This window comes from Lissotriton vulgaris, chromosome 4_1 (assembly GCF_964263255.1).
Source record: "Lissotriton vulgaris chromosome 4_1, aLisVul1.2, whole genome shotgun sequence".
Taxonomy (NCBI): domain Eukaryota; kingdom Metazoa; phylum Chordata; class Amphibia; order Caudata; family Salamandridae; genus Lissotriton; species Lissotriton vulgaris.
Genome location: NC_141691.1, coordinates 1,112,265,907 through 1,112,290,154, shown reverse-complemented (window position 1 = coordinate 1,112,290,154; position 24,248 = coordinate 1,112,265,907). Strand labels below are relative to the sequence as shown.

The window sequence follows — 24,248 nt, the reverse complement described above, 5'->3', positions numbered from 1 at the left end:
CCTCACTCACATCTTGGTATTAAACACACACACCCCCACACATAGTTCACTTCAAGTGCTCCTGCGTATTCGCGAGTCGTAGCACGCCGCATCCCGTAGAGGGGTGCGAAGGCCCCGATGATGAAGCATGACACCAAGGGGCCTGTTGGTGTGTGAGGGGCATTTAAACAACACTGTGTGTTCCCCATCACTCTAGGGATCACTATCACTCGAGTGGATTCCACTTTGTTTATTTATATGACTCGGGAGACTGAATCCACTGACTCTCTCTCTCCCCCCTCCTGTTAGAATTTGCCTGAAAATCTGCCATGTGTCCTTGCTGGTCCTATGTTAGACACTTCTGTTTTCTAGCCTTATGTTCTTGACTTTAATTAAAATGTATCTTTTTGAAGAAGGCAGTGTGACTGTATCAAACGACTTATCCGGACAAAGTAAACAAACAACCTTGTTGTTTGTTTACTGTACATTATTACGTTATTGCAACTGATGTAATTTGTAACGCAATGTTCCTCTGTTATAGCGCTCTGATACCTACAGGTCTAGCCAGCGCTTTATAATCATTTTTAATGTACCTTCTAATGCAACATTACCCTGGTTATACGCTCTGATTCCTCTGGGTCTAGATAGCGCTATATAACCGTCGCAAATCAAATAAACTAAACACAGTTTTTTCCTGAACTCTACCTCGTTGTTTGTTTACTGTACATTATTACGTTATTGCAACTGATGTAATTTGTAACGCAATGTTCCTCTGTTATAGCGCTCTGATACCTACAGGTACAAATAAACTAAACACTGTTTTTTCCTGAACTTTGAGATCTGAGCAACATGGCTGATGGCCGGTGGAGCTGCTTGACAGCTAATGAGGAGATGGGCCCTGGTTTCCCCCTTGACCGTCACCTACCCAGCCGGACATTGGGCATAGTTCCTCCTCGTCTCCCCACTATTACTTCTTCCTCCCCTCCCTCCTACAAATTATTGAAACATTGTTTATGTGCACTGTACCTTACTATGCTCTTGTATCTGATGTAATTTGTAATGCAACGATCCTAAATGTAAAGCGCTCTGATACCCTCTTGGGTCATGTCCACGCTATATAAAACTTTATAAATAAATAAAGTTGACTTTATTCTCTTTTTATTGCAGTTGTATTAGAGGCCGATTATTAGAAGTTAATGAAAATATACTGCGCAGTCCAGCTCTTTTGCAGGAGAAGGTAGGCAACTACATGTATATTTGCCACAGTGATATTAGTGGAAGGACAGACATTGAGATCTGATGGTGTGGGGTCACTCTCAATTAGTTAAATAATCTGCTGGTAATTTGAAATAGCTATTTATGTTGGTGTATTCACAGAAGTATATGTTGTTTGTCCAAGCCTTTTCTACACACTAACGACCACTGACTTCAAAACAGTCACGTTGTTGCTCTAAAACTCATCTTTTCACTCCAGAACAATGCATTCAATATATACTGCAACCCCAGAGTGCACCGCTGTTCCTGCCGTTCCCCGCAGCTGCCGCGAGTGAGGGGGAGGCGGGGCCAACGCGGTCATAGCGCAGCCTCCCTCACCGCAACGCGGAACGTAGCCCGGACAAAGCCCGGGCCAAGGGAGGGCCCGTTTGTGCCCATCAGGGGCCGGAAGAGGCTGGGTTGGGTCACCCCTCTGACATCTGTCATTGAGAAAAGCATCCATAGTGTAAGTTCCAAGTATTGCTAATATAATTCTTACACATTATTTGAGAGTGTGCTACCTCGTGGCTCTACAATCTGACTGATTAGGTTTGTTGGAAAATGAGCAAACGAAGGGAAATAGCCGGGACACTGGATGCTTTTCTTGTGAGGGCTGAGTCCCTGTTAACCCATGAAATTGAACTTACAGAGCGCCGCCTGTCCCTCGACCCAGTCTCCTTACAATCTTGTTTATCATTAGGTGGTTTGATTACAGATAGCGTAATTTGCGCAACTCCAAAAAACGTGTCGCTAACGGAAGCATGCCCCGCTTCTACAAGCCTACCGTCATCAAATCTTGGAGCTTCCAGTGAGGCTACCCTGGACGCGCCTAGTCTTAACACCAGAGCACGGGCAGCATGTCCACAAAGGAATTTCAAAGCGAAACCAACATTATAAAAAGAAAGAGGAACACTGGGGCGACTAAAACTAAGACCAAATACACTAAAGGCTGCCAACCTGCTAATAATGCATCAAACCAGGTGGCTGTTTCTACCGACTCGGTGGGCACACAGACTGATGTTTTCTCCAACTCTTTCTGTAAAGATTTCAATACAGATACCATGGGAGCCGCTGTTGACACTGACCTTGCAGTGGAATTTAGTCTTGTCCTGAATAAAGATGTCAAAAATAGTAGTAATTTAAATGTATTTCCAGCGCCACTATTTATCAGCGAGCAGAGGGGAAGACAGGACGCTCCTCAACCCAATGTAGTCAATCTAATTTCTGCTCTAGGAAGTAGTAATTTTGAGCCACAGACTAGTGCTCCTGCAAGTGATCTGAGCGTAAGAAAGGATACTTCTAGTAGCTTTAGGACGTCTAGCATGAGGCCAAACACTGATGTACTAAGCTTACCTCCTGCCTCCTGTTCCTATGTGCTGGTGTTGGCTGGGGTCCCTAATTTAGTGGAGGATCAAAGGGAGTCTTGGGTAGACCTGCGTATTAAGTCCGTAGACTGGCTTTGCAAATATAAGGGTTTTCACCCTTCTAATATGAATGACATTTTTATGGCCAGAAGAGTAGCGTGGGTTGGGCAGTCTGCCAAGAATATAAACGGTGACTGTATTGTTTTGAATTTTCGCAGGCCCCATATGGTTCACCGCTTAATGAATATTTTTGAGCATCTCTCCACACAAAAAATCTGTATTAGTGCGCTCCCCTAGGGCTATTTTTATGAGCCACCTTTTAAACCGGTTAGGGACACTCACGTCCTCCCTTTGTTAACCAACAAGTTTAACGCACTCTCCAGCTTAGACGCACAGGACTGACAACTACCATTAATGGCAGCCCAACAGCATCAGCTGCCCTATTTGGCGGACCCTCCCGCTACTATAGCATCAACCCATAATGATAAGGATAAGCCACTCCGAATTAAGACTGTTTCTCCTGCTATTACGGTATTAACTTACAATGCTAATGACAAGCCATCCTCAATTAAAAGAAGTATTAGAGCAGACTTAAATATCCTAAGTTGGAACGTAGCAGGGCTGCAGTCTAAGCTTGGTGACCAGGATTGGTTGCGCCTAGATAATGAACAGGATGTAGTTATGGTCCAGGAAACTTGGGCCACTCATGACTTAAATATTGAGGGGTTCCATTGCATTAGTGTAGCAGCATCCCATCATAAACTGGGCCGTCCATCGGGGGGACTTGTCATTGGGCTCAACGTAGCAGCTGGAGGGAGCTTCAAGGTCCTACCAACTAATAGTTGTAATTATCAAGTTGTACTTTATAAAAGAAAAGTCTCTTTTTATTTGGTAAATTTTTATAATAATGATTTCCAATTCGTTCCTAATAGGAATTTTATTGCGCTTTTTGTTTTTATTTCTAATTTAGATTGTCCGCAACGCTCAGGCGATACTATTGGGATTATTTTAGGGGGAGATTTTAACGCAAAACTTAATGATACATATCATGGTGTAGAGACACTTAACCCAGGTTCCTCCTCTCGTGGGGGCGCAGAGCTGGCTGTGTTCTTAAGCTCACATGACTTAGTTAACGTTATGGACCAGATGGGTCAAGCACACGCCATTAACTATCAGCCTCCGCCATTCAGAGGTAGTGGCCATTCCGCTACAATAGATTTTGTTTTTATTTCTTCTGTGCTTGCGGACTACTTAACGGCCGCAGAGGTTATTGCCACGAATCATGGGGATCATGACCCTATAAAATCCCGACCCGTGTTTTCAGTTGAATGTGGGGCTAAAGACCTAACGCCATCCACTGACAATCTAAGATTATTATGAAGGGGTGTTGATAGTGATGAATTGTTTAAGTTACTAGTGAAGGGTAATCTGCTCCTCATGAACTCATGTCTGTCATTTAAAACCCCGCACCTAGAGGTAGTTCATGATTTTTTCTAAACTTTGCATGGTCATCAAAACCTTACTGTCGAAGCCCGCTTCTTTGACGATAAATGTTTACTGGCGAATAGGAACCTACGAGGGCCCTTTCAGCCAAACCTAGGTGTGCCTCAGATATGAAATTGGCAGGGTAGAATTACAATGCAGCGATTAATAACATAAAGGGAGTACTTCTAAATGATCGTTGGGAAACCCCATCTCAGACCGCTACTAATAAAAAGGGTAAAATGTTTTGGTCTGCTGTAAGGAATCTCCGATCCACAGAACAGTTACTAACCCCCATCAGCTGTACCATATCCAGTGAATCTTGGGAAAACCATTTTTCCAATATTTATGCTATTCCTTCATCAGAGACGGAGCAGTACAAATTCACGAGTATCCAGATAACACTCTTCGAAGTAGAAGAAGCCATTCATCAGACCATTGGGAATAAGGCCTCGGGCCCAGATGGGCTACCAATAGACTTAATTAAATGGAACCCGGACTTTTGGGCCCGCTCCTTTTGAATGTTTTTAACAATCTAATGTATGCCCGCTACCTAGTACCTGGGCAAAGAGTATCATTGTCCAAATATTTAAAATCAGGGATCGGTCACAGCCTAGCAACTATAGGCCGTATTATTGATTGATAATACTCTTAAAATTTTGGGCAGTCTTATACAACAAGATCCTGGAATGGTCAGAGGAATGCAGTATTCTAGAGCAGTTAGGTTTCCGCAGCAAGGTTGGTACTAACGAACAATGCCTTAACCTTGTAATTGGGAAGTACACTAGCGCACGGAATTCCCCGGTCTATTTAGCCTTTATGGATTTGTCCTCAGCATTTGACCTTGTGAATAGGTCAAGGCTTTGGGATATCCTACTGGCTTATGGGCTGGATGAGCCATTGGTTCATTTTCTGGCATACCTCCATAAAGACCTCCAGGCACAGGTGAGGATAGGTAGTGGCGGAGAGGTACCGGGAGCCATTAAGGTTGGAAGGGGGGGTCAGGCAGGGATGTGTCTTGGCCCCCCTCCTTTTCATTATTTATATTCATGGTCTAAATAAGTCACTGGTACCCATGACTCGAGATGTCCCCATGATTCACGGGAAATCCCTTCCTGTACTACTTTACGCATATGATGTGGTTCTCATAGGCTGCACTCCTAAATCTGAAAGAAACAGGTTAGTATTAGATTCCTTACCTTAGAATATCCCCAGGCGTCAGACTGGATCCAGAAACTTTTGCGTAGCAATACCCCTGCGCGTCGGTAGGCGTCGTCCGCGGCTCTGCGTCCGTCGTCGGCGTCGTTAGCGCCGGAATGACGTAGTCGGAGTACTTAGACGTGGCCCCCGCGCGCGGACGTCAGTTCTTCTTTATTCCGCACCAGCTAGCGCAGATCCGGAGAAGCTCTATCCCATGGTCAATTTTTGACTAAACTTTTTGATCTTTTGATCAGTTTTTTCGAGTCGATAACGACTCCGACGGTGCCGGTAGGGATGCCCTGGTTCAAACCCTGTTCCAAGTGTAATCGACTGATGTCGAATACCGACCCCCACTGAGGTGCCGGGTTTTTAGGAACCCGGTGGTGCCAGGGGATAACACCGGAAGACCTCTGAGTTCTCCCTGTTCCGGACCACAGAAACACAGAGTCTTCTAGGTGAAGTCAGAGATCGAGTTTTATTGGTTGCAACCAAGTAACATGTGTCCTAGAATTACAACAGCACGGGCTGTAAGTTCTCAGGAGACTGTTCGTTTTTACAGAACCAGCCTTCCCTCTTTATACAGAAATAACAGCTGCAGGCAAGAATTCTTGAGTTTATGATATGGCTATACACATATTTCTACAATAATACAAAGAGCGAAGTCATACTGGTCAACACATATTTTAGATGTTTGGATCGTGATGGATGACCCAGCTCGGCACAGAACTACCATCAGATATCGACAAAACCCCAATAAAACAGGGCACCTCCTTGTCGTAAAACTGGCCATAAACAAGGAACGTGGACAGGTGTATGTGTGTAGAAAACATGGTCTGTATGTAGTGAATGGTTTTATGGCATGTTATGCATTGATGCTATCTTATTCGGCCACTGGGCGAGGAGTTGCCCAAACAGGTTTGGCTGGAGGCAGTGGAGTCAGTTTGGCCAGGTCATGGGGAAGTCAGCTAAGGTGGACGTGTCCTTTCAGATCAAGCTCGGCCTCAATCAATTGAATTATATGAGGGCAAGTCATAAGATGGATGCCGTTCGCAAAATGGAGTCCGAGGGTTCGGAACGGAAACCATGATTTAAGGGTGTTAGCATCGCTCAATCATGACGCAAATGCACAGGGATAATGTCCTAATCATTACCGGTCTGCCGATACCAAATTCGTCATGGTACGACGATATTTTGTGACACGAGTGTTGGACCTCGGTACCGGTATTACAGCAGGGTCCAGAATTTCAGAACCACAGACCCTCCTTTTGCCCTCATATTAGGCAATAACTCATGTTAATCTGAATCCAAATCTGTATTGATGAATTCATGGAGATGCTGCTGTAGCATCATTCTGTTGCTTAATTCGTCCCTTGACACAGGCTTCTTTACACATGAAGTAGCACAGAGGCCACATATTGCAGGAGCGCACTGCACAAACAGGCAGAACATAAACAGAACGGCTAAGATCATCCCAATGAAGATCAGAGTCTTCCATCCCCAGCCAGATAACAGTTCCCAGAACCACCCTAGCAAGGACCAATTCCCTTTCTCCACGTGAAGGGAATCAGAGATTTTGTGTAGTTTGGAGATGGCCTGGTACACTGTAGGAGCATTATCAGGGATGTAAATGCAGCAACTGGATTGGATCACTCTACATACACCACCACGGTCTGCAAGTATGACATCTAGGGCAACCCTGTTCTGAAGGGTCATAAGTCGATCCGACTGAAGTTCAGCCGTCAGGTTGCCAAGGGCACCAGCCGTTTCGGTCACGGCGAACTCAACTATCCTCGTTAACGGGCGAATATTCCTGCTGTTCACCATAGGACCCCAAAATGGCAGAAAACCCTTTGCGAAGTCTCCAAACTCTTGACCTGCTGTGTCGTCTTGACTCACGACACCCCTAACTGTCCTTGTCCGGTGGTAATCTGCCCCGGCCGTGTAGGTGGGTGGCAGCAGAAACGAGATAAAACATGTGCCCGAGAAGTCAGGGGGCAACCATGTGTATGCTTTGTCATGGCAGATGAAGTATGTACCCTTAGCCGCTAGGAATGGAGGGGAAGTTCGGGATGCGAACACATATGTTTCCGTGCATACGCTCTTCCCCAACTGTGCTTTGGGATCCCTGCCAATACCTTGCAGACATAGGTGACCTCGATGGGGTACTATCCAAACTGGGGAGGATTTCTTTGCTTTCTGGCTTTTACTCAAGGAAACCCCATATTTAGTTACGTTCCAACGACTGTATGGAGTGAGTTCGTCTTTAGGAATCGTTTGATACGTGTCAATATCCCTGCTCATATTTCTTATTCCTGCCACTAGTGCCTTGTTGCTGGAATCGCTCTCTGTGGAACGGGGCGGGTATGGTTCTAGGGCGAACAGGAACATGGTCTGGAAAGCCCACAGAGAACCATAATAACTGAATGGCACGATGAAGTATGGGATGCCCTTATCTGTTGTGTGGGGCATGAGTCCACATATCCAACAGTTCGATGTGTTCATTAAAGACTGGTGCTGATGTAGGAGCTGGATGAATGAGTTATTTACAAATTCTAGTCTTCTGGCGGACTCGTGTTCAGGCAAAGGGTGAAAGGAGTGTGTAGGAACAGTAGGAGGAGGTGTGGGCTGAGTGTTATTTACAAAGGTAACTTGGAACGTGGATAGAGTGTAGCTAATCAAGAACATCGTTATGCTGCACAACAGTAGAATACATACTATCAAGAATCTCTTTCTGGTCATCACAGTGCATATTTGCTTTTTAACGTTCGTGGGTCTAGCAGGTATCTCTACCCTCGGAAACTCCATCCTCTAGTTGCTGCCCGCGGTGGGAGTTTGATTCTGCCAAGGAGTGCGCTCTGTTCAGTCCGGGGTAATTCCCTCAGACCGACCAGAACCGTTGACCTAGGCGTCCCCAGCTGCACTCCTCAGACTATCAACCGCGACCCTAGCAGCAGAACCGGATGGCGGTTCGAAAATCAAAAATGAGCTAGTACCCTGGGCGAGAGAGCTGTAAAATCAAAAATAGTTCTTAGGAGAAGAGAGAATCGTAGTAATTTGTTCCATTAGTCTCTTGTTCTTGACCTCAGATTGTATCGTTGTTTCCCAGGTACAGTGTGGTCTTCAAACAATGTTTCAGGTTCGGTAGCGTCCAACTGCATTGACGGTGGCACAAATCCTTGCAAAATACGATCACTCTCCTTTTCCGTACCAGTTCCTTTCAGTCATGCATCGCTGAAGAGTGCAAAGCGAGGTACAGATTCGGTCTCAGAGTCAGCTATTCCGTCCTGGACCCACCGGTCATATGGAAGGGGCAGAGGGACCCGTTTACAGTGGGTCCCGTGGATCCAGTTCTTTTTTCCTTCCACCCGAACGGCTGATCTTGTGGAAAGAAGGATGAGGTGCGGTCCGGTCCACCTGGGCTGCTTGTTGTTTGTGCACTGAAAATTCCGCACCAAACCCAGGTGCCGGGTTCAATGGAGTGACCTGGATCATCAGAGGCTGGCGGAGAGGAACTGTGAACTTGTTGGTGTAAAACACGTAATTTAGTTGTCAATTCGTGTAAATAGTCAAGCAGTACAGGGTGCTCTATTTCACTGAGTCTCCTGGGTCTTGGCACACCCCAGATGTTGGCTGGGCGGCCAAATACGATCTCATGGGAGCTAAGTCCTAATCTGGAATGGACAGTCATTCTGGTCGATAGGAGTGCTAAAGGCAAGGCGTCTGGCCACTTAAGACCTGTGCTGGCTTGGATCTTGGCCAATTTTAACTTTAACGTGCCGTTATAGCACTCTACTAATCCAGCTGATTGGGGGTGATTTGCAGCGTGAAATTTCTGGTGTATGCCTAGACACTCGCACACTCTCTTCATCACTCGTCCCACGAATTCACTTCCGTTATCACTCCAGACAATTCTAGGCATACCGAATCTAGGGAAAAATTCCTTGACGAGGGCTTTGGCAGTTGACAAGGCAGTGTTGTCCTTAAGGGGATACGCTTCCACCCACCTGGAGAAGGCGCAAACAACAACAAGCACATATTTCAGATTGTTGCACCTTTCCATGTGAATGAAATCGAGCTGCAAGACCTCGAACGTATACGTTGGAGGTGCAAAATGACCAGCTGGAGTTGGGGTTCCGCTACCGGGATTGTACTTCAAACACACCATACAATTGCTGACCAAATTCTCTGCACATTTTGGGATACCGCTATTCTGCCATACTGGGGCCAACAGTTTACAGATTCCTTTCACACTGATGTGCGCCATTCCATGGGCCATTGTCACCACTGCGAGTACATATGCGTCGGGTAACAGCCATCGTTGGTGCTCTGACAATTCGACCCAACAATGATTCGCGTCCAATCTACCCTTGCTTTCTCTCCATTCATTCACCTCTTTCTCAGTGGCATCAGCTTGTATGGACTTCACACTTTCAATAGTGTCCTCACACATACCCACATCAGTAATCCATCTTGCAGGACCTACAACATACATCCGACTCATTGTGTTCCTTGCAGTCTCTTTCGCAACTTCGTTGGCAAATGCATTCCCGCGACCAACATCATCTTGAATCTTTCTGTGTGCACTGCATTTCACAATCGCAACTTGTAGGGGCAAGGTCAGTGACTCGAGAAGGTCGTTCACCAGTTGACCATGTTGGATTTTTGCACCGTGTGATGTCAGGAACCCACGTTCACGCCACAATCTTCCAAAACTGTGGGCTACGCCATAGGCGTATTGGCTATCTGTATACACATTCACTCGCTTTCCTTTTGCCAACACACATGCTCTTGTGAGTGCAACTAACTCTGCTGCTTGCGCGGAATTGTGGGGGATGCGAGCTGTCTCTACAATCGTGTGTAATGTCGTCACAGCATATGCTGCAGTCGTATCACCAATTGGCAACTTGAAGCATGAACCATCAACCCATAAATTATCATTACATTCAGGAAGGGGAGTGTCCTGCAGATCTACTCTCCCTTTTGTCTCTTCCTCTGTCCTAAATGCGCAACCTTCCTTCTCATGGACATATAATGTAAAAGGCTTACTGTAGTCTGGGTTGCCCAACACAGGAGCCGAAAATAATGCATCACGCAACTCATGGAAACTTGTCTGACGATCTTCAGACCAAGGCATAGGATTGGGTGTGTCTTTGCAGAGTAGTGCCAGCAAAGGTTTGGCCAATAGGGCGAAATTCGGTATCCATTGTCTACAGTACGATGTAATGCCCAAGAAAGCCCGAACTTCTCTCTGTGTCCTTGGGGCACTCAATCTTGCGATTGCCTGTATTCTTTCTGGGGTCAGTCTCCTTCCCTCCTTCGATAAGATGTGACCTAGGTAGGTCACTTCTTGTCGGCAAAATTGTAATTTTGAAAGAGAGACTTTATGCTTCATGTCACATAAATGACGCAACAACGACAGTGTGGCTTGCTTGCAAATTTCTTCAGTATCTGCAGCGATCAGTAGATCGTCTACATACTGAATCAGAGTCGCACCATCAGGTAGAACAATCGTATCAAGTTGTGTTTTTAGAGCTTGACTGAATATTGATGGACTTTCACAGTAGCCTTGAGGAGCGCGTTTGAAGCGGAAGCTTCGTCCTCCTAAATTGAAGCCGAAAATATCTCTGCTCTCCTCGGCAATCAGGATGCTGAAGAAAGCGTTCTTCAGGTCAATCACCGAAAACCAAGAGGCTGAAGCCGGAACCATGGTCAATAATGCAGTAATGTCAGGGACAACTGGAAACTGTGGTATAACGATCTTATTCACTTCTCTGAGATCAATCACAAATCTGTACACAGGGGGCTGTGAAGGATCGGTATACACCTGTTACAACGCAACTTTTACAACTACCTACTATTACAACGCAACTTTTACAACGCATACCATTACAACGCATTGCGCTGGGGGGCGCTCTAGGATAGGGAATAAGTATAATTTACTATCCAACACCTTCCCTAGTGTCCACGGGGACTGGAGTTAGAATAGTAAATTATACTTACCACTATCCAGCACCTCAAAGCGCTATGCGTTGTAATGGTATGCGTTGTAATGGTCGCGTTGTAATAGTAGGTAGTTGTAATGGTATGCGTTGTAACATGGTACATCCTGAAGGATCAGTACGCTTTAAGACAGGCAGAATAGGACTGTTACGAATGTTGCCTGTTGTCTCTTCAATGACATCTTTCTCAATCAGATCGTAAATGATCGCTAACAACGCCTTTTCACATTCGCTAGAGATCTTGTATTGGGTAATACGTGGCAACCTAACATTGGCTTTCAATGTTATGACATGTGGTGTTATTTCCAAACGACCTACATCATTAGAACCGGTAGCCCAAAGTATATCTGGAAGAGATGACAATTCAGTTGGAATATTTTCCTTTGACAAATACATTGGGGAAATCACTTTCTTACCAAGGGTAAGTTGTACTCCCGAAGGAGAACAGTACAAAGTCGCATGTAATCTCTTTAACAAATCCAACCCTAACAAGTTTTCGCCATAACCTGTCGTAAGAATGAGGGGTGCTTCCAATTCGTATGGGCCAACAGAAAGGGGCATAGGACTAGAGATCGGGTTCATAACGGGGGTGCCGGAAAAACCTACTGAAACATTCATTTCGCCAGACAAAGGTGCGCCAGGAAGTTTTGAGTGTATAATAGAACTTTTTGTAGCACCAGTATCCAGCAGAAATGGTTCTGACACTCCTGATGTGGTCACCTCGACATAAGGTCCATTCTGATCTACTGGAACTGAAACAACTCCCTCTCTTTGTCCATGGCTGTCCTAGCAATTATTACTCTCATTCTCGTTTTCGGCGTAATAGTCATCAGCATAGTACTGAGCTGACCTAGAAGATGCATTATTCTGTTGATCAAAGCTATTCATAGAATTCTGAGGCGGGAAAGAAGTGGTGTTCTGGGGGAAATGTCCACGGCCCCTACCCCTAGGAGCCTGTTGAACACCTCTACCTCTTGCGCCGGAAACACCGTTTAAACGTTGCGCAAGAGCTGGACAATTACTTTTGAAATGACCCTCTTCTTTGCAATAGGCACATTGATTCGCGCCATATGGCAAACGCTGATGGGAAAACTCATTTCCTTGCGCGTTTCTCGAATACTGCTGTGGTTGCTGATAATTGGGTTGACTAGGAGTGCGAGGCGGATAGACTTGCTGGAGAAGAACTTTGGTCTTTAAATCTTTAGTCTTTTTGTCTGCCTTATCTAGCTCGTCTTTGCGCCTGTCTTCGTAGTACTGGGCTGTGGCTAAAATCTGTGCTGACGTGGAAACAGCCCAAGCACTCTCTGAATCTTTCAATTTATTGCACAGTTCAGGAAGCAGAATATGTACAAATTTGTCTACAAACAATCTTTGGCCACCCTCGGTAGCCATATCCTGACCACTATGATCGGTGAAAGTCTCCTCAAATCTCGTGAAAAAGTCAGACACATTCTCATCTTTCTTCTGCTTGCACGCAGATAGCTTGTCCCAATTAACACGTAATTAAGGCATTAAGGTTTTCATGTACGTGATAATTCTACCGGGAAGTTCTGCTATTAAAGGCTCAGGTTTGGAACCACCAACTTGTCTAGCATCCGTAGCGGTAATATTAGCCCACGTGTCACCTAGTTCTTGATCATGATCTGTATGACGAATTTTACTCCATAGAGGATGCGGAACAACGTTCCCAAACAACATGTCTACATCAGCTAGATTCATTATACATGAGCTGGCAGTCTGTGATAACTCCTTATAATACCCTGCAGGATTTTTACGTGGATCAGGTAATGTCTGCTTGAGCGCTAACACTTCAGATCTTTTCCAGGGGACATGTACCCATACGCGCTGAAAATGCGGTAGAACGGGTGGATGCGCATTCGCATCACCCTCCCTCCAAACTGGAGGAACTTCTCTCATAGGGTACTGTCGCGCCTTTTTCCTACCTGACAAATCATCCTCATACAGTGATCTAGAGACATTTCCCTTACTCCTATAGGATAATAACAGATCTATTGCTTTTTCAACATCGGCACCTACAATCATGCCTTCATAGAACTTAAAACGCACACGAAATAATTCCTGCATTTTGCGCTTTGGATCGTTTGTCTCCAAATCTTCGCAAAGATATACACACATCTCTTCGAATACGTATCTCTGAGTGGGTGCATCCCATTGACGGAAAACTTCCATAACGGACTGAACATCATATCTAACAGTGTCAGTAACCCATTTGCGTGCTAACTCATTCAGCACTTCTCTTTCCTCGTAATCAGGCAGTTGACTACGCAACTGTCTACGTCCTGTTTTAGGGGTCGTTTTAGGCGACCCAAAGAAAGGTGAAACCAGACCAGTGACAGTACTTGCCACTCTCTGTCTAACAGAAGGAGAAGCTTGCGGAGAGGCAGATGCGCCAGAAAAGACAGGCTGATGTAAAGAGGAAGTCGAGGCAATAGCAGAGGAAGTCGAGGCAGTAGCGGACGTAGTATCATAGTGAACAGTTGGAGCAGTAGGCAAAGTTGTAGAAGTAGATGGAGTATGTAGCAAAGGCGGCGGCCCTTGAGAAGGCTGCGCCGGAGAAGTAGGAACCAGCTGAAGAGGAGCTGGCGCTTGTGCAAGAGCTGCATTTCGTGCGCCGGGGCGCGGTATAACAATACGCTTCGGGGGTCCAAAAATACTCGATGTATATGGGGGTGGTAAATTCAATAAATGGGACATTAATGGATCTTTCTCGGATGTTCCCTTTGAATCTTGTCCCTCATGTGGTAACATCGGGTAGCATTTATCTACTGCTAGTTTCTTGCTTCTGAGCATTTGTTCACTTTCCTGCTCTTCCTCATTATCCCTGTATGCAACGGCGGCTTGCACCATTGACATACCTCTTTTATTCTTCTTTGCTAGTTTCATTTCTTTCTGTTTGGCTTCTTTGCGCCATAAGCGAAAAGAGTCAAACATCGCCGGCCGGGCTTTTTTCTTGAACAATTTTACCTCGAGGTTATCTAAAATTTCTGAGTCAAAACTACCATATTGGGGCCATTTTAAAACACCATCCTTGCAGGTGTATTTTATCCATACCTCATTATATGTGATAGGGCCTACTCCGTGCTTGATATATAACTCATATGTTGGAGTTCCAATCGGAGGAACCGGACACAAATCCTCTAATCGGGAGTCCTTACCACAACCAAGACAAAACAAGTTTCTAAGTCTGCTAAGACCAGGCATCTTCGCTCACTAGTCTAGCTTCAAACTTCGAGGGATTATCTAACTAGGATATTTTCGTGAATACACGAATCCCTCGGTTTTGGCGCTTGCAAGTTCCAAACAAGGTGTATCTCAAAGATACCAAAACTAAGAACCAAACTAAGGACTGGGAGACGCTCCACTTATACTTAACTGAAGTATTGAAGATCGGTGACGTCACTAGAAGACTCGTCTATCGTTTCGCTCTACCAAGGATCACTGGGTCCAAAACAGGGCGATAGTCAGTGCAGCAGTCCTTCGTAGCCGTCAGGACGCGGGGAACCTCGCAGCAAAGACCTTCGGAACCACGTCGACATACAGGGGTCGCTGAAGTGGCTGGCCGTCCTCTGGAATTTTCACACGAAGCTCCTCACGAACATCTGGCTTGGACCGTCACCGCTTGATACCGCCCCGAGTTGGGCGCCAACTGAGGTGCCGGGTTTTTAGGAACCCGGTGGTGCCAGGGGATAACACCCGAAGACCTCTGAGTTCTCCCTGTTCCGGACCACAGAAACACAGAGTCTTCTAGGTGAAGTCAGAGATAGAGTTTTATTGGTTGCAACCAAGTAACATGTGTCCTAGAATCTGTAAGTTATCAGGAGACTGTTCGTTTTTACAGAACCAGCCTTCCCTCTTTATACAGAAATAACAGCTGCAGGCAAGAATTCTTGAGTTTATGATATGGCTATACACATATTTCTACAATAATACAAAGAGCGAAGTCATACTGGTCAACACATATTTTAGATGTTTGGATCGTGATGGATGACCCAGCTCGGCCCAGAACTACCATCAGATATCGACAAAACCCCAATAAAACAGGGCACCTCCTCGTCGTAAAGCTGGCCATAAACAAGGAACGTGGACAGGTGTATGTGTGTAGAAAACATGGTCTGTATGTAGTGAATGGTTTTATGGCATGTTATGCATTGATGCTATCTTATTCGGCCACTGGGCAAGGAGTTGCCCAAACAGGTTTGGCTGGAGGCAGTGGAGTCAGTTTGGCCAGGTCATGGGGAAGTCAGCTAAGGTGGACGTGTCCTTTCAGATCAAGCTCGGCCTCAATCAATGGACTTATATGAGGGCAAGTCATAAGATGGATGCCGTTCGCAAAATGGAGTCCGAGGGTTCAGAACGGAAACCATGATTTAAGGGTGTTAGCATCGCTCAATCATGACGCAAATGCACAGGGATAATGTCCTAATCATTACCGGTCTGCCGATACCAAATTCGTCATGGTACGACGATATTTTGTGACACGAGTGTTGGACCTCGGTACCGGTATTACTGCAGGGTCCAGAATTTCAGAGCCACACCATCGCGGGTGTCTTCAATGCTTAGGACTCAACCACGACGACCGAGCCTGCTCCGACTGCCGGGCCCTGACGAGCAGGGCTAGGCGGGAGCAGTCACGCAAGCGACTCGAGCTCCGGCCCCGCGCCGCTCGAGGTCCCAGTTTCACAGGAGGCCGATGGACCGGTGGCGGGGTCGGAGCCCTCATAGCTCCGGGAGTCGACATCTGTCTTCAGGCTCATCCTCAGGTAAGAGGCCAGAGAGGTCGGAAAGGCGTCATCGCTCTTCCGACTGCCCCCGACGCTCGCGCGAAGCGGCCGGGGATTCGGGTGACACCACCCACGCGGCTCCGTCTGAGTCGCGGGCGCCGCATCCTGCCCCATTCCTGCCGGTCCTTGGGCATGATGCGACGCCGGAGGAGATCAAGCGGTTCGAGGCATGTGGGCTGCTGAATTCATATCTGTGCATAGATCGCCGCCTAGTGTTGGGTCCGGATGATTGCACATTGTTGTCCTGGAAGAGTCTTCGAAGTATCACGAGATAGGTGGCTCCTCCCCTGGACTACAGTGCGCATGGGCATCGCCTCCATCCCCAGATTGTTTTTTTCCGCCATTGGGTTCGGATGTGTGTCGGTTCCCTCTGTCGGAACCGATAGTTGTTAACTCTCTTAACTCGAGACCAAAAGGTCTTTAGGCATTGGCGCCGGTATCGTTTTCGTTCGGGTTTACTGTTTCTTCAGCTCCGAACTCTCGCTGCCCTTCCGCGTGCTGTCGGCGCGGACGGGCCTACACGACGCTCCAGACATGGAACGGACTCCGTTTAAACGATGCCCGGTGTGCAACGCGAAATACTCGCACCTCGACGTGCACCCAGTGTGCAACACTTGTCTGTCGCCGGACCACGACGAGGCCAGGTGTATGGCCTGCTCGAAGTTCCGGTGCAAGAAAACCCTCAAGATTCGACGGGCTGCGAGACTCCAGGCCAAGCTGTCGGCGCCCCCGCCGGACGATATCTTCGAGGAAGACGTTGGAAGCGACAATGTCCAACAAGTTTCGGACTCTGATCCTGCGTCCGAGGGGGAGGCCTACGACGCAGGAGACGAGGACTATGACGAAGCCGGCGACGAGGTAGGGGACGACGATACGGCCTTTGCCATCGTGGGGGATAGCTCGGAGGAGGAGCTTCCCCAGACTGACTCGGGGGTCGACCCCCTTCCAGCGGCCCAGGTCGAGGGATCGCCTTCGGGCCTTACCCAAGACCATGTTATTAGTCCAGCAGCCCCGCCTACGGGCCCGGCCACGGACATTTTGGAGGTGCCACTCACATTTCCAAAACCGAAAGTGAAGCCTTCGGGTTCAACACCTCCGGTTTCGAAACCGAAAGTGAAAGTGGTACAGAAGGCTCTGGAGGCGTCAAAACCTAAAAAAATCCAAGATGGCCGGCATGGCCAGTCCCGCCAAGATGGCCGACCCGAAGGCCTCAGGGTCGGTGCCAAAGGCGAAGTCGTCCGACGCGGCTGCGTCGGCGCCGAAGATGGTCGCGGTCGATGACCCGAAGAAGGCTTCGAAGAAGCGTCAAGGCGATCCCAAAGCTCTGGCTTCCCCGGCTCCGGCCGTCGGAGCCGAGGACAGTGCCGCATCGACTCCGAAGACGGTGCCTCTCGCCGACAACACTCCCAAGTCAGGGAAATCACGCGTGGCGGTCACTCCCTCTCCAGCCCTTTCGAAGAAAGTCGAAGAGTCCCTGCAACGGATTCGGAAGGTCGCGGAGCTTCCCGACCCTGAAGCTGGGGTGTCGAAGCCCGCGCTGACGCCGTCAAAGGCACAAGCGCCTATCCGCTTCACCCTGCCGCCGAAGTCGGCGCCGAAGGCCTTCGCTTCGAAGCAGGTGGCTGGGGTGCCCTCGAAGGAGGTGTCGATGCCCAAAGCGTCTCCGGTTGTGTCTAAACCTCGCCTCCAGCCACTCGCGGAGGAGGAACGTCGTGAAGTCATCATCGACGCCAATACCGGGAAACTGTCCCTCCTCAAAAGGAAAATCACCACGGAGCCGGTGTTAGAGCACTTTCGCATTCCTCTCAAGAACAAGAAGGACTCTGCGGGTACTTCAGCGCCTTTGGCGCCGACGTCTCCAAGTGACCTGCCGCGTTCCCCAACTCACTCCAACGCGGGGGATGGCGACGAGGAGGACGTCGAGTACAACTATCCGGCGTACTCGGATCCGGAGGAGGAACATGAACCTTGGTCTGCCGGAGGCGACCCTGAGGACCCGCAGTCAGGTCATGAACCGCAACTCTTTGCGGCTAAAACTTCGCCAACGGAGGACTCTGCTGCCTTCAACGCGTTGATCGAGAGGGCTGCGGCTAACCACGATGTCGAGCTGCACTCTGATCCCGTGGATGTGGACTTTTTATTTGACACTTTCTCTGTGGCCGAAAAGTCAATAAAAACTTTGCCAATGCTCAAGGGAGTGCTCAAGCACGCACAGGAGGTCTTCAAGGAGCCCACTCGGGCGCGTGTCATCAATCCACGCATTGATAAAAAATATAAGGCAGCGCCCTCGGATCCAACATATATCAAGGGACACTTGCCACTGGACTCTTTGGTCGTATCCAACGCTCACAAGAGGGCGAACTCACAGACGACTGGTGACGCTCCTCCCCCAGACAAAGAGTCAAAAATATTTGAGGCATCAGGGAAACGGATTGCTGCACAGGCAGCTAACATTTGGCGCATCTCGAACACTCAGGTCCTACTTGCACGCTACGATAGTGCTCATTATGACACCCTAGAAGCACTGCTACAGCACTTGCCTGACCAGTACAAGGAGGCAGGGGAAATGTTAATTCAAGAGGGAAAGCTCATCACAAACGCTTCAATCAAATGTGCGCTAGATGTAGCGGATACAGCCTCCAGGGCAGTCAACACTAGTGTGTTGCTCAGAAGACATGCCTGGCTTAGGATTTCAGGGTTTAAACCTGATATACAAACGACCATCCTGAACCAGACGGTTAATCCTGACCATTTGTTTGGCCCTGAGGTCGATGCGACGCTTGAGAAAATGAAAAAGGATACAGACACTGCTAAGTCTATGGGGGCCCTTCAGTCTCAGCAGTTTCGGGGTGGTTCCTTTCGCCGCTCCAATACCAGAGGCACCTCAAGGGGTCAGGCATCGCAATCAACCCAGTACTACAAGGGCAATACCCAAACCTCGTACACCAACAAGGGTAGAGGTGGCTACAGAGGCAACAACATCAAAGGCAGGGGACGTGGAAACAACAGCTCCAGGTCCACCGCCGCCAACAAGCAGTGACGCCTTGTCACTGCCCCCCGACCACACCACCCCGGTCGGGGGGAGACTCCAGCAGTTCCTGCCCGCGTGGAATTCCATCACCACGGACAGGTGGGTCAAGTCTCTTATCCAGAACGGTTACTGTCTGGAACTTACTTCCACTCCACCGAACATACCTCCAAGAAGCCGTCCTATGTCCGGCGAGCACTTGCTCTTGTTGCAGCAGGAAGTTCAGGTCATGCTGCAAAAAGGGGCAATAGAGCTCGTCCCACTGCAGGAAAGGGGTACGGGAGTTTACTCTCTGTACTTTCTAATCCCCAAAAAGGACGGTTCCCTGCGGCCCATCCTGGACCTCAGGCCCCTCAACTGGTACATTCTTTCGGAGCATTTCCATATGCTCACGTTGCAGCAGGTACTCCCTCTGCTTCAACAGGGGGACTTCCTGGCTACGTTGGATCTGAAAGATGCTACTTTCATATCCCCCTGCATCCTTCCCACAGGAAGTATCTCAGATTCATGATCCAAGACCAGCACTACCAGTTCAGGGTTCTGCCGTTCGGGGTCACCACAGCGCCAAGGGTCTTTACGAAGTGCCTGGCGACTGTGGCGGCGCATCTACGACGCCAAAACGTCCACGTCTACCCTTACCTGGACGACTGGCTCATTCAGGCAGAAACAGAACAACAGTGCGCCGACCACGTGTCCCGCACCATTCATCTCCTGCACGATCTGGGATTCTCTCTGAACTACCCGAAATCCCATCTCCAGCCCGCCCATGTACGACAGTATCTGGGCGCGACGATCAACACTCTGGCAGCCACTGCGCAGCCAAATTCAGTGAGAATCGCCAGTATCCAAGCGCTGATCCAACGATTCAGACCTCAACACTCGCTTCCAGCGAGGGTGTTCATGCAGTTGATAGGCATGATGGCCTCCTGCATCTCCATTGTCCCGCACGCGAGACTACATATGCGCCCGCTTCAGGAGTGCCTGGCACGTCAGTGGACTCAGGCTCATGGGCAACTGACAGACCTAGTGTTGGTGAGCGGTCGGGCATACAACTCTCTGCATTGGTGGAATCCACAAAACCTTTGCAAGGGCCGACCTTTCCAAGAGCCTGTGCCACAGATTATCCTGACGACGGACGCTTCTCTCCAGGGATGGGGAGCGCATGTACTCCACTACACAGTGCAGGGACTATGGACACTACAGCAAAGGAAGATGCACATCAACGTGTTGGAACTGATGGCAATCTTCATGGCCTTAAAGGCGTTCAGAGTACATCTGTGCAACAAGGTCGTGTTGATCCGGACGGACAACATGACAGCCATGTACTACATTCAGAAGCAGGGAGGTACACACTCTCCGCAGCTGTCTCATCTGGCTCAGAGCATGTGGAAGTGGGCCATTCAGAGGAACATCTTCCTCATGGCGGAGCATCTCCCGGGCAAGGACAACCAGATGGCGGACCTGCTCAGCAGGCACAGCCATCAAATGCACGAGTGGGAGATACATCCATCAGTACTCCAACCGTACTTCCAAAGGTGGGGTCATCCAGAGATGGACCTGTTCGCCACAAAGGAGAACGCAAAATGCCAAAGCTTCGCCGCCAGGTTCCCACACCCGCAATCACAGGGCAATGCGATGTGGATGAACTGGTCAGGCAGATTTGCGTACGCTTTTCCCCCAGCACCTCTGATACCGCTGGTGGCACGCAAGCTCAGGCAGCACTCGATGACGCTCATCCTGGTTGCTCCAACGTGGGCTCGCCAACCATGGTACACCACGTTTCTGGAACTCTCCGTGGTACCGCATCAAAGGCTTCATCTCACTCCCAGCCTTCTGACGCAGAGCCATGGCGACATTCAGCACCCAGATCCGCAACAGCTCAACCTGGCGATCTGGCTCCTGAAGTCCTAGAGTTTGGCTACCTCAATCTTCCTCCCGATTGCATGAGCATCATTCGGGAGGCAAGGAAGCCCACTACTAGAGCTTGTTATGCGGCTAAATGGAAGAGGTTTGTCATTTACTGTGTTAACCACGATATTGACCCGCTAGATGCTTCAATTCAAAACATCATTTGTTACCTGTTCCACCTGTATCAATGCAATTTGGCGTACTCTTCCATCCGCATTCACCTGTCTGCTATGGCAGCATACCTCCAGAACAGGCAACACCTGTCACTTTTTAAGGTCCCTGCTATCAAGGCTTTTCTGGAAGGACTCAAGAAAATCATTCCGCCCAGGACCCCACCAGCTCCGGAATGGAACCTCAATGTGGTTCTTACAAGGCTGATGGGTCCCCCCTTTGAGCCACTGCACTCTTGTGAGCTCCAGTTTCTGACTTGGAAGGTTGCTTTCTTAGTAGCAATTACATCGCTACGGAGGGTTAGCGAGTTGCAGGCGCTCACCATCCAAGAACCTTTCTTCCAAGTACATGCTAACAGGGTTGTGCTCCACACTAACCCTAAATTCTTACCCAAGGTTGTGTCTCAATTCCATATGAACCAAACAATTGAGTTGCCGGTATTTTTCCAAAACCCAGAGACGCTGGCGGAGCGGATGCTCCACACCCTTGACGTTAAAAGAGCCTTGATGTACTATGTGGACAGGACAAAAGATTTTCGCAAAACCAAGCAGCTTTTCGTTGCTTTTGCCTCACACCACAAGGGAAACGCTATCTCCAAAGCTGGGATCGCTAGGTGGATTGTGAAATGCATTCAAATCTGTTACGCTAAAGCTAAGCGCACTCTCACTATCCCACCAAGAGCCCACTCCACCAGGAAGTTGGGGGCCTCTATGGCTTTCCTAGGTAACATTCCCTTAGAAGACATTTGTAGAGCAGCCACATGGTCTACCACACATACTTTCACTAAACATTACTGTGTAGACGTGCACTCCAAACAGCAGGCAGCTGTTGGTCAGGCTGTTCTCAAGACACTTTTTCAGACTGCTGCAGCTGGCACGGGCGACCGCCGCTAATGGAGGGACTGCTATGTATTCTATGCACAGATATGAATTCAGCAGCCCACATGCCTCGAACTGCAAATGCTACTTACCAGTATGCATCTGTTCTTGGCATGTAGGGCTGCTGACATTCATATCGCCCACCCTCCTCCCCGGCGCCTGTAGCAACTGCAGTCTTCATATATATATATATATGCTCAAAGCATGGTCATCACTCACATAATTCACTCCATCTCTGCCAATGGCTAAAAACAATCTGGGGATGGAGGCGATGCCCATGCGCACTGTAGTCCAGGGGAGGAGCCACCTATCTCGTGATACTTCGAAGACTCTTCCAGGACAACAATGTGCAATCATCCGGACCCAACACTAGGCGGCGATCTATGCACAGATATGAATGTCAGCAGCCCTACATGCCAAGAACAGATGCATACTGGTAAGTAGCATTTGCATTACCTCATGGCCATGAGGTCGCTCTCTCCTCAGTCGGGTTCTGCGGCGCCTTCGGGCCCAGCGGCCCCGGCTGGGGGGCCTAGCGGGTCGGGTTCTTCGGCCCCGACGCCGTCGGGTGCTTCGGTCCCGGCGCCACCGGCGACTTCGGTCCCGGCGCCGCAGGCCCCCACTGGATCCGGTTCCGGATCCGGGTCGTCGCCGGTTGACCTCACCGGCTCCGACCCCTAGGTTGTCACCCCCGGCGCCCCTTCCGGGTGGCGTCATCCCCAATCCTACCCTCGATTTGGTTCCGGCGCCGGAGCGGCGCCGCTCTCGATGCTGTTTGGAGATTTGTATTTCTATGAACCAACCCCATCCTTTGAACCTGAAGACCAGAGACCAGGTGATGGGTGACGAGGAGGATTGGGAGGGGTCTGAGGACCCTCTGACACGTGAGTGTCAGTCCCAACTGGACTGGACAGGCGAGCTAGGTGGCGCCAGTGGACTGGACACCTCTCCAGACACTGGTTTTGTCTCTTCTCCTACCGTGGCTTCGGAGGAGGGGGCTGCTTACAGTGTAGTGTTGCGCGGGCAGCCAAGGCATTGGACCTACAGCTCCCCGTCGCGGCAGTGAGCACTAACCTCCTCACTGAGGTCCTTAAACCGCAGGCAAGCTCGGCCGAGCCTCTGCTGCCGTTTAATGAGGCCTTATCTGACGTTCTTTTGGGCACTTGGTCCAGGCCCGACACACAGGTCAGCCTGTGGATAGAAACGTGGCCAGACGCTACCGCCCGGCTCCGGGTGACCCTTGCTTCCTGTCCACCCACCCCACCCCCGAGAGTCTGGTTATCCAGGCCTTTAATTCCCAGACCGCATTCCCGACGGCCCCTCCCGATCGGGAATCCAAGAGGTATGAACAATTCGGAAAGAAAGTGTTCTCTTCCCTGAGTTTGGGACTGCGGTCTGTCAACACCGCATGCCATTTGGGCTGCTACACCCACACTCTCTGGGACACGGTCGCGGACGTGCTGCCAGATTGTCCGGTGCAGGTTCGGGCAAAACTCACCGAAGCCCTTGAGGAGGGTCGAGATGCGGCACAGTACTCCATCCGGTGTGGGCTGGATAACACGGACTCGCTTCTCGGCTGATGTCCAAGCTACACTTCTGGACATGCCGTTTGATGGCCGTCGCCTCGTTGGCGACAAGGCAGACCATGCGCATGAGCGTTTTAAGGACTCCAGGGCTACGGCCAAGTCCTTGGGCCTCTCGGCAAACGGGTGTTTTTGCTCCTTTCGTGGCCAAGGAAGGGGTGCTCCCACACGTGCTGCCAGCCACGCACCGCAAGCTAACACGCAGCGCGGTGGCGGCCGTGGAAACCACCGTGGAGGCGGTCGGGGACAACGGCGAGGCCAGTCCACACCTTCCCCTGCAGCATCCACCTCCAAGCCCTCCTAGTCCGTGCTTTCAGGCCCATGTGACGCCAGTGGGGGGCAGGGTTCGCCATCACCACTTCCACTGGCGCACTGTCACTTCGGACAGGTGGGTGCTGCAAATCGTCCGAAGGGGCTACTCCATCCCCTTCGAGGCGACCCCTCCAGCCATGCCACCACGATACCACCGCGTGTCAGGGGATCATTTGCAACTTCTGAAAGAGGAAGTTATGGCCCTCTTGGCCAAGGGGGCCATTGAGCGCATTCCTGGGCCGGAAGTAGGGTGTGGTTGTTACTCCCACTACTTTTTGGTACCCAAGA

The 24,248-nt window shown here is 49.4% G+C and overlaps 1 protein-coding gene across 2 annotated transcripts in view; it reads left to right on the top strand.

The window, feature by feature from the left end:
• Positions 1-24,248, top strand: part of ABITRAM (actin binding transcription modulator) — a 756,845-nt gene that overhangs the window by 618,265 nt on the left and 114,332 nt on the right. For both annotated transcript variants that reach the window (XM_086965344.1, XM_086965343.1), the window contains exon 5: positions 1,147-1,216. In XM_086965344.1, coding sequence (XP_086821470.1) covers positions 1,147-1,216 — 70 coding nt within the window. The remainder of the gene's footprint in view (positions 1-1,146; positions 1,217-24,248) is intronic.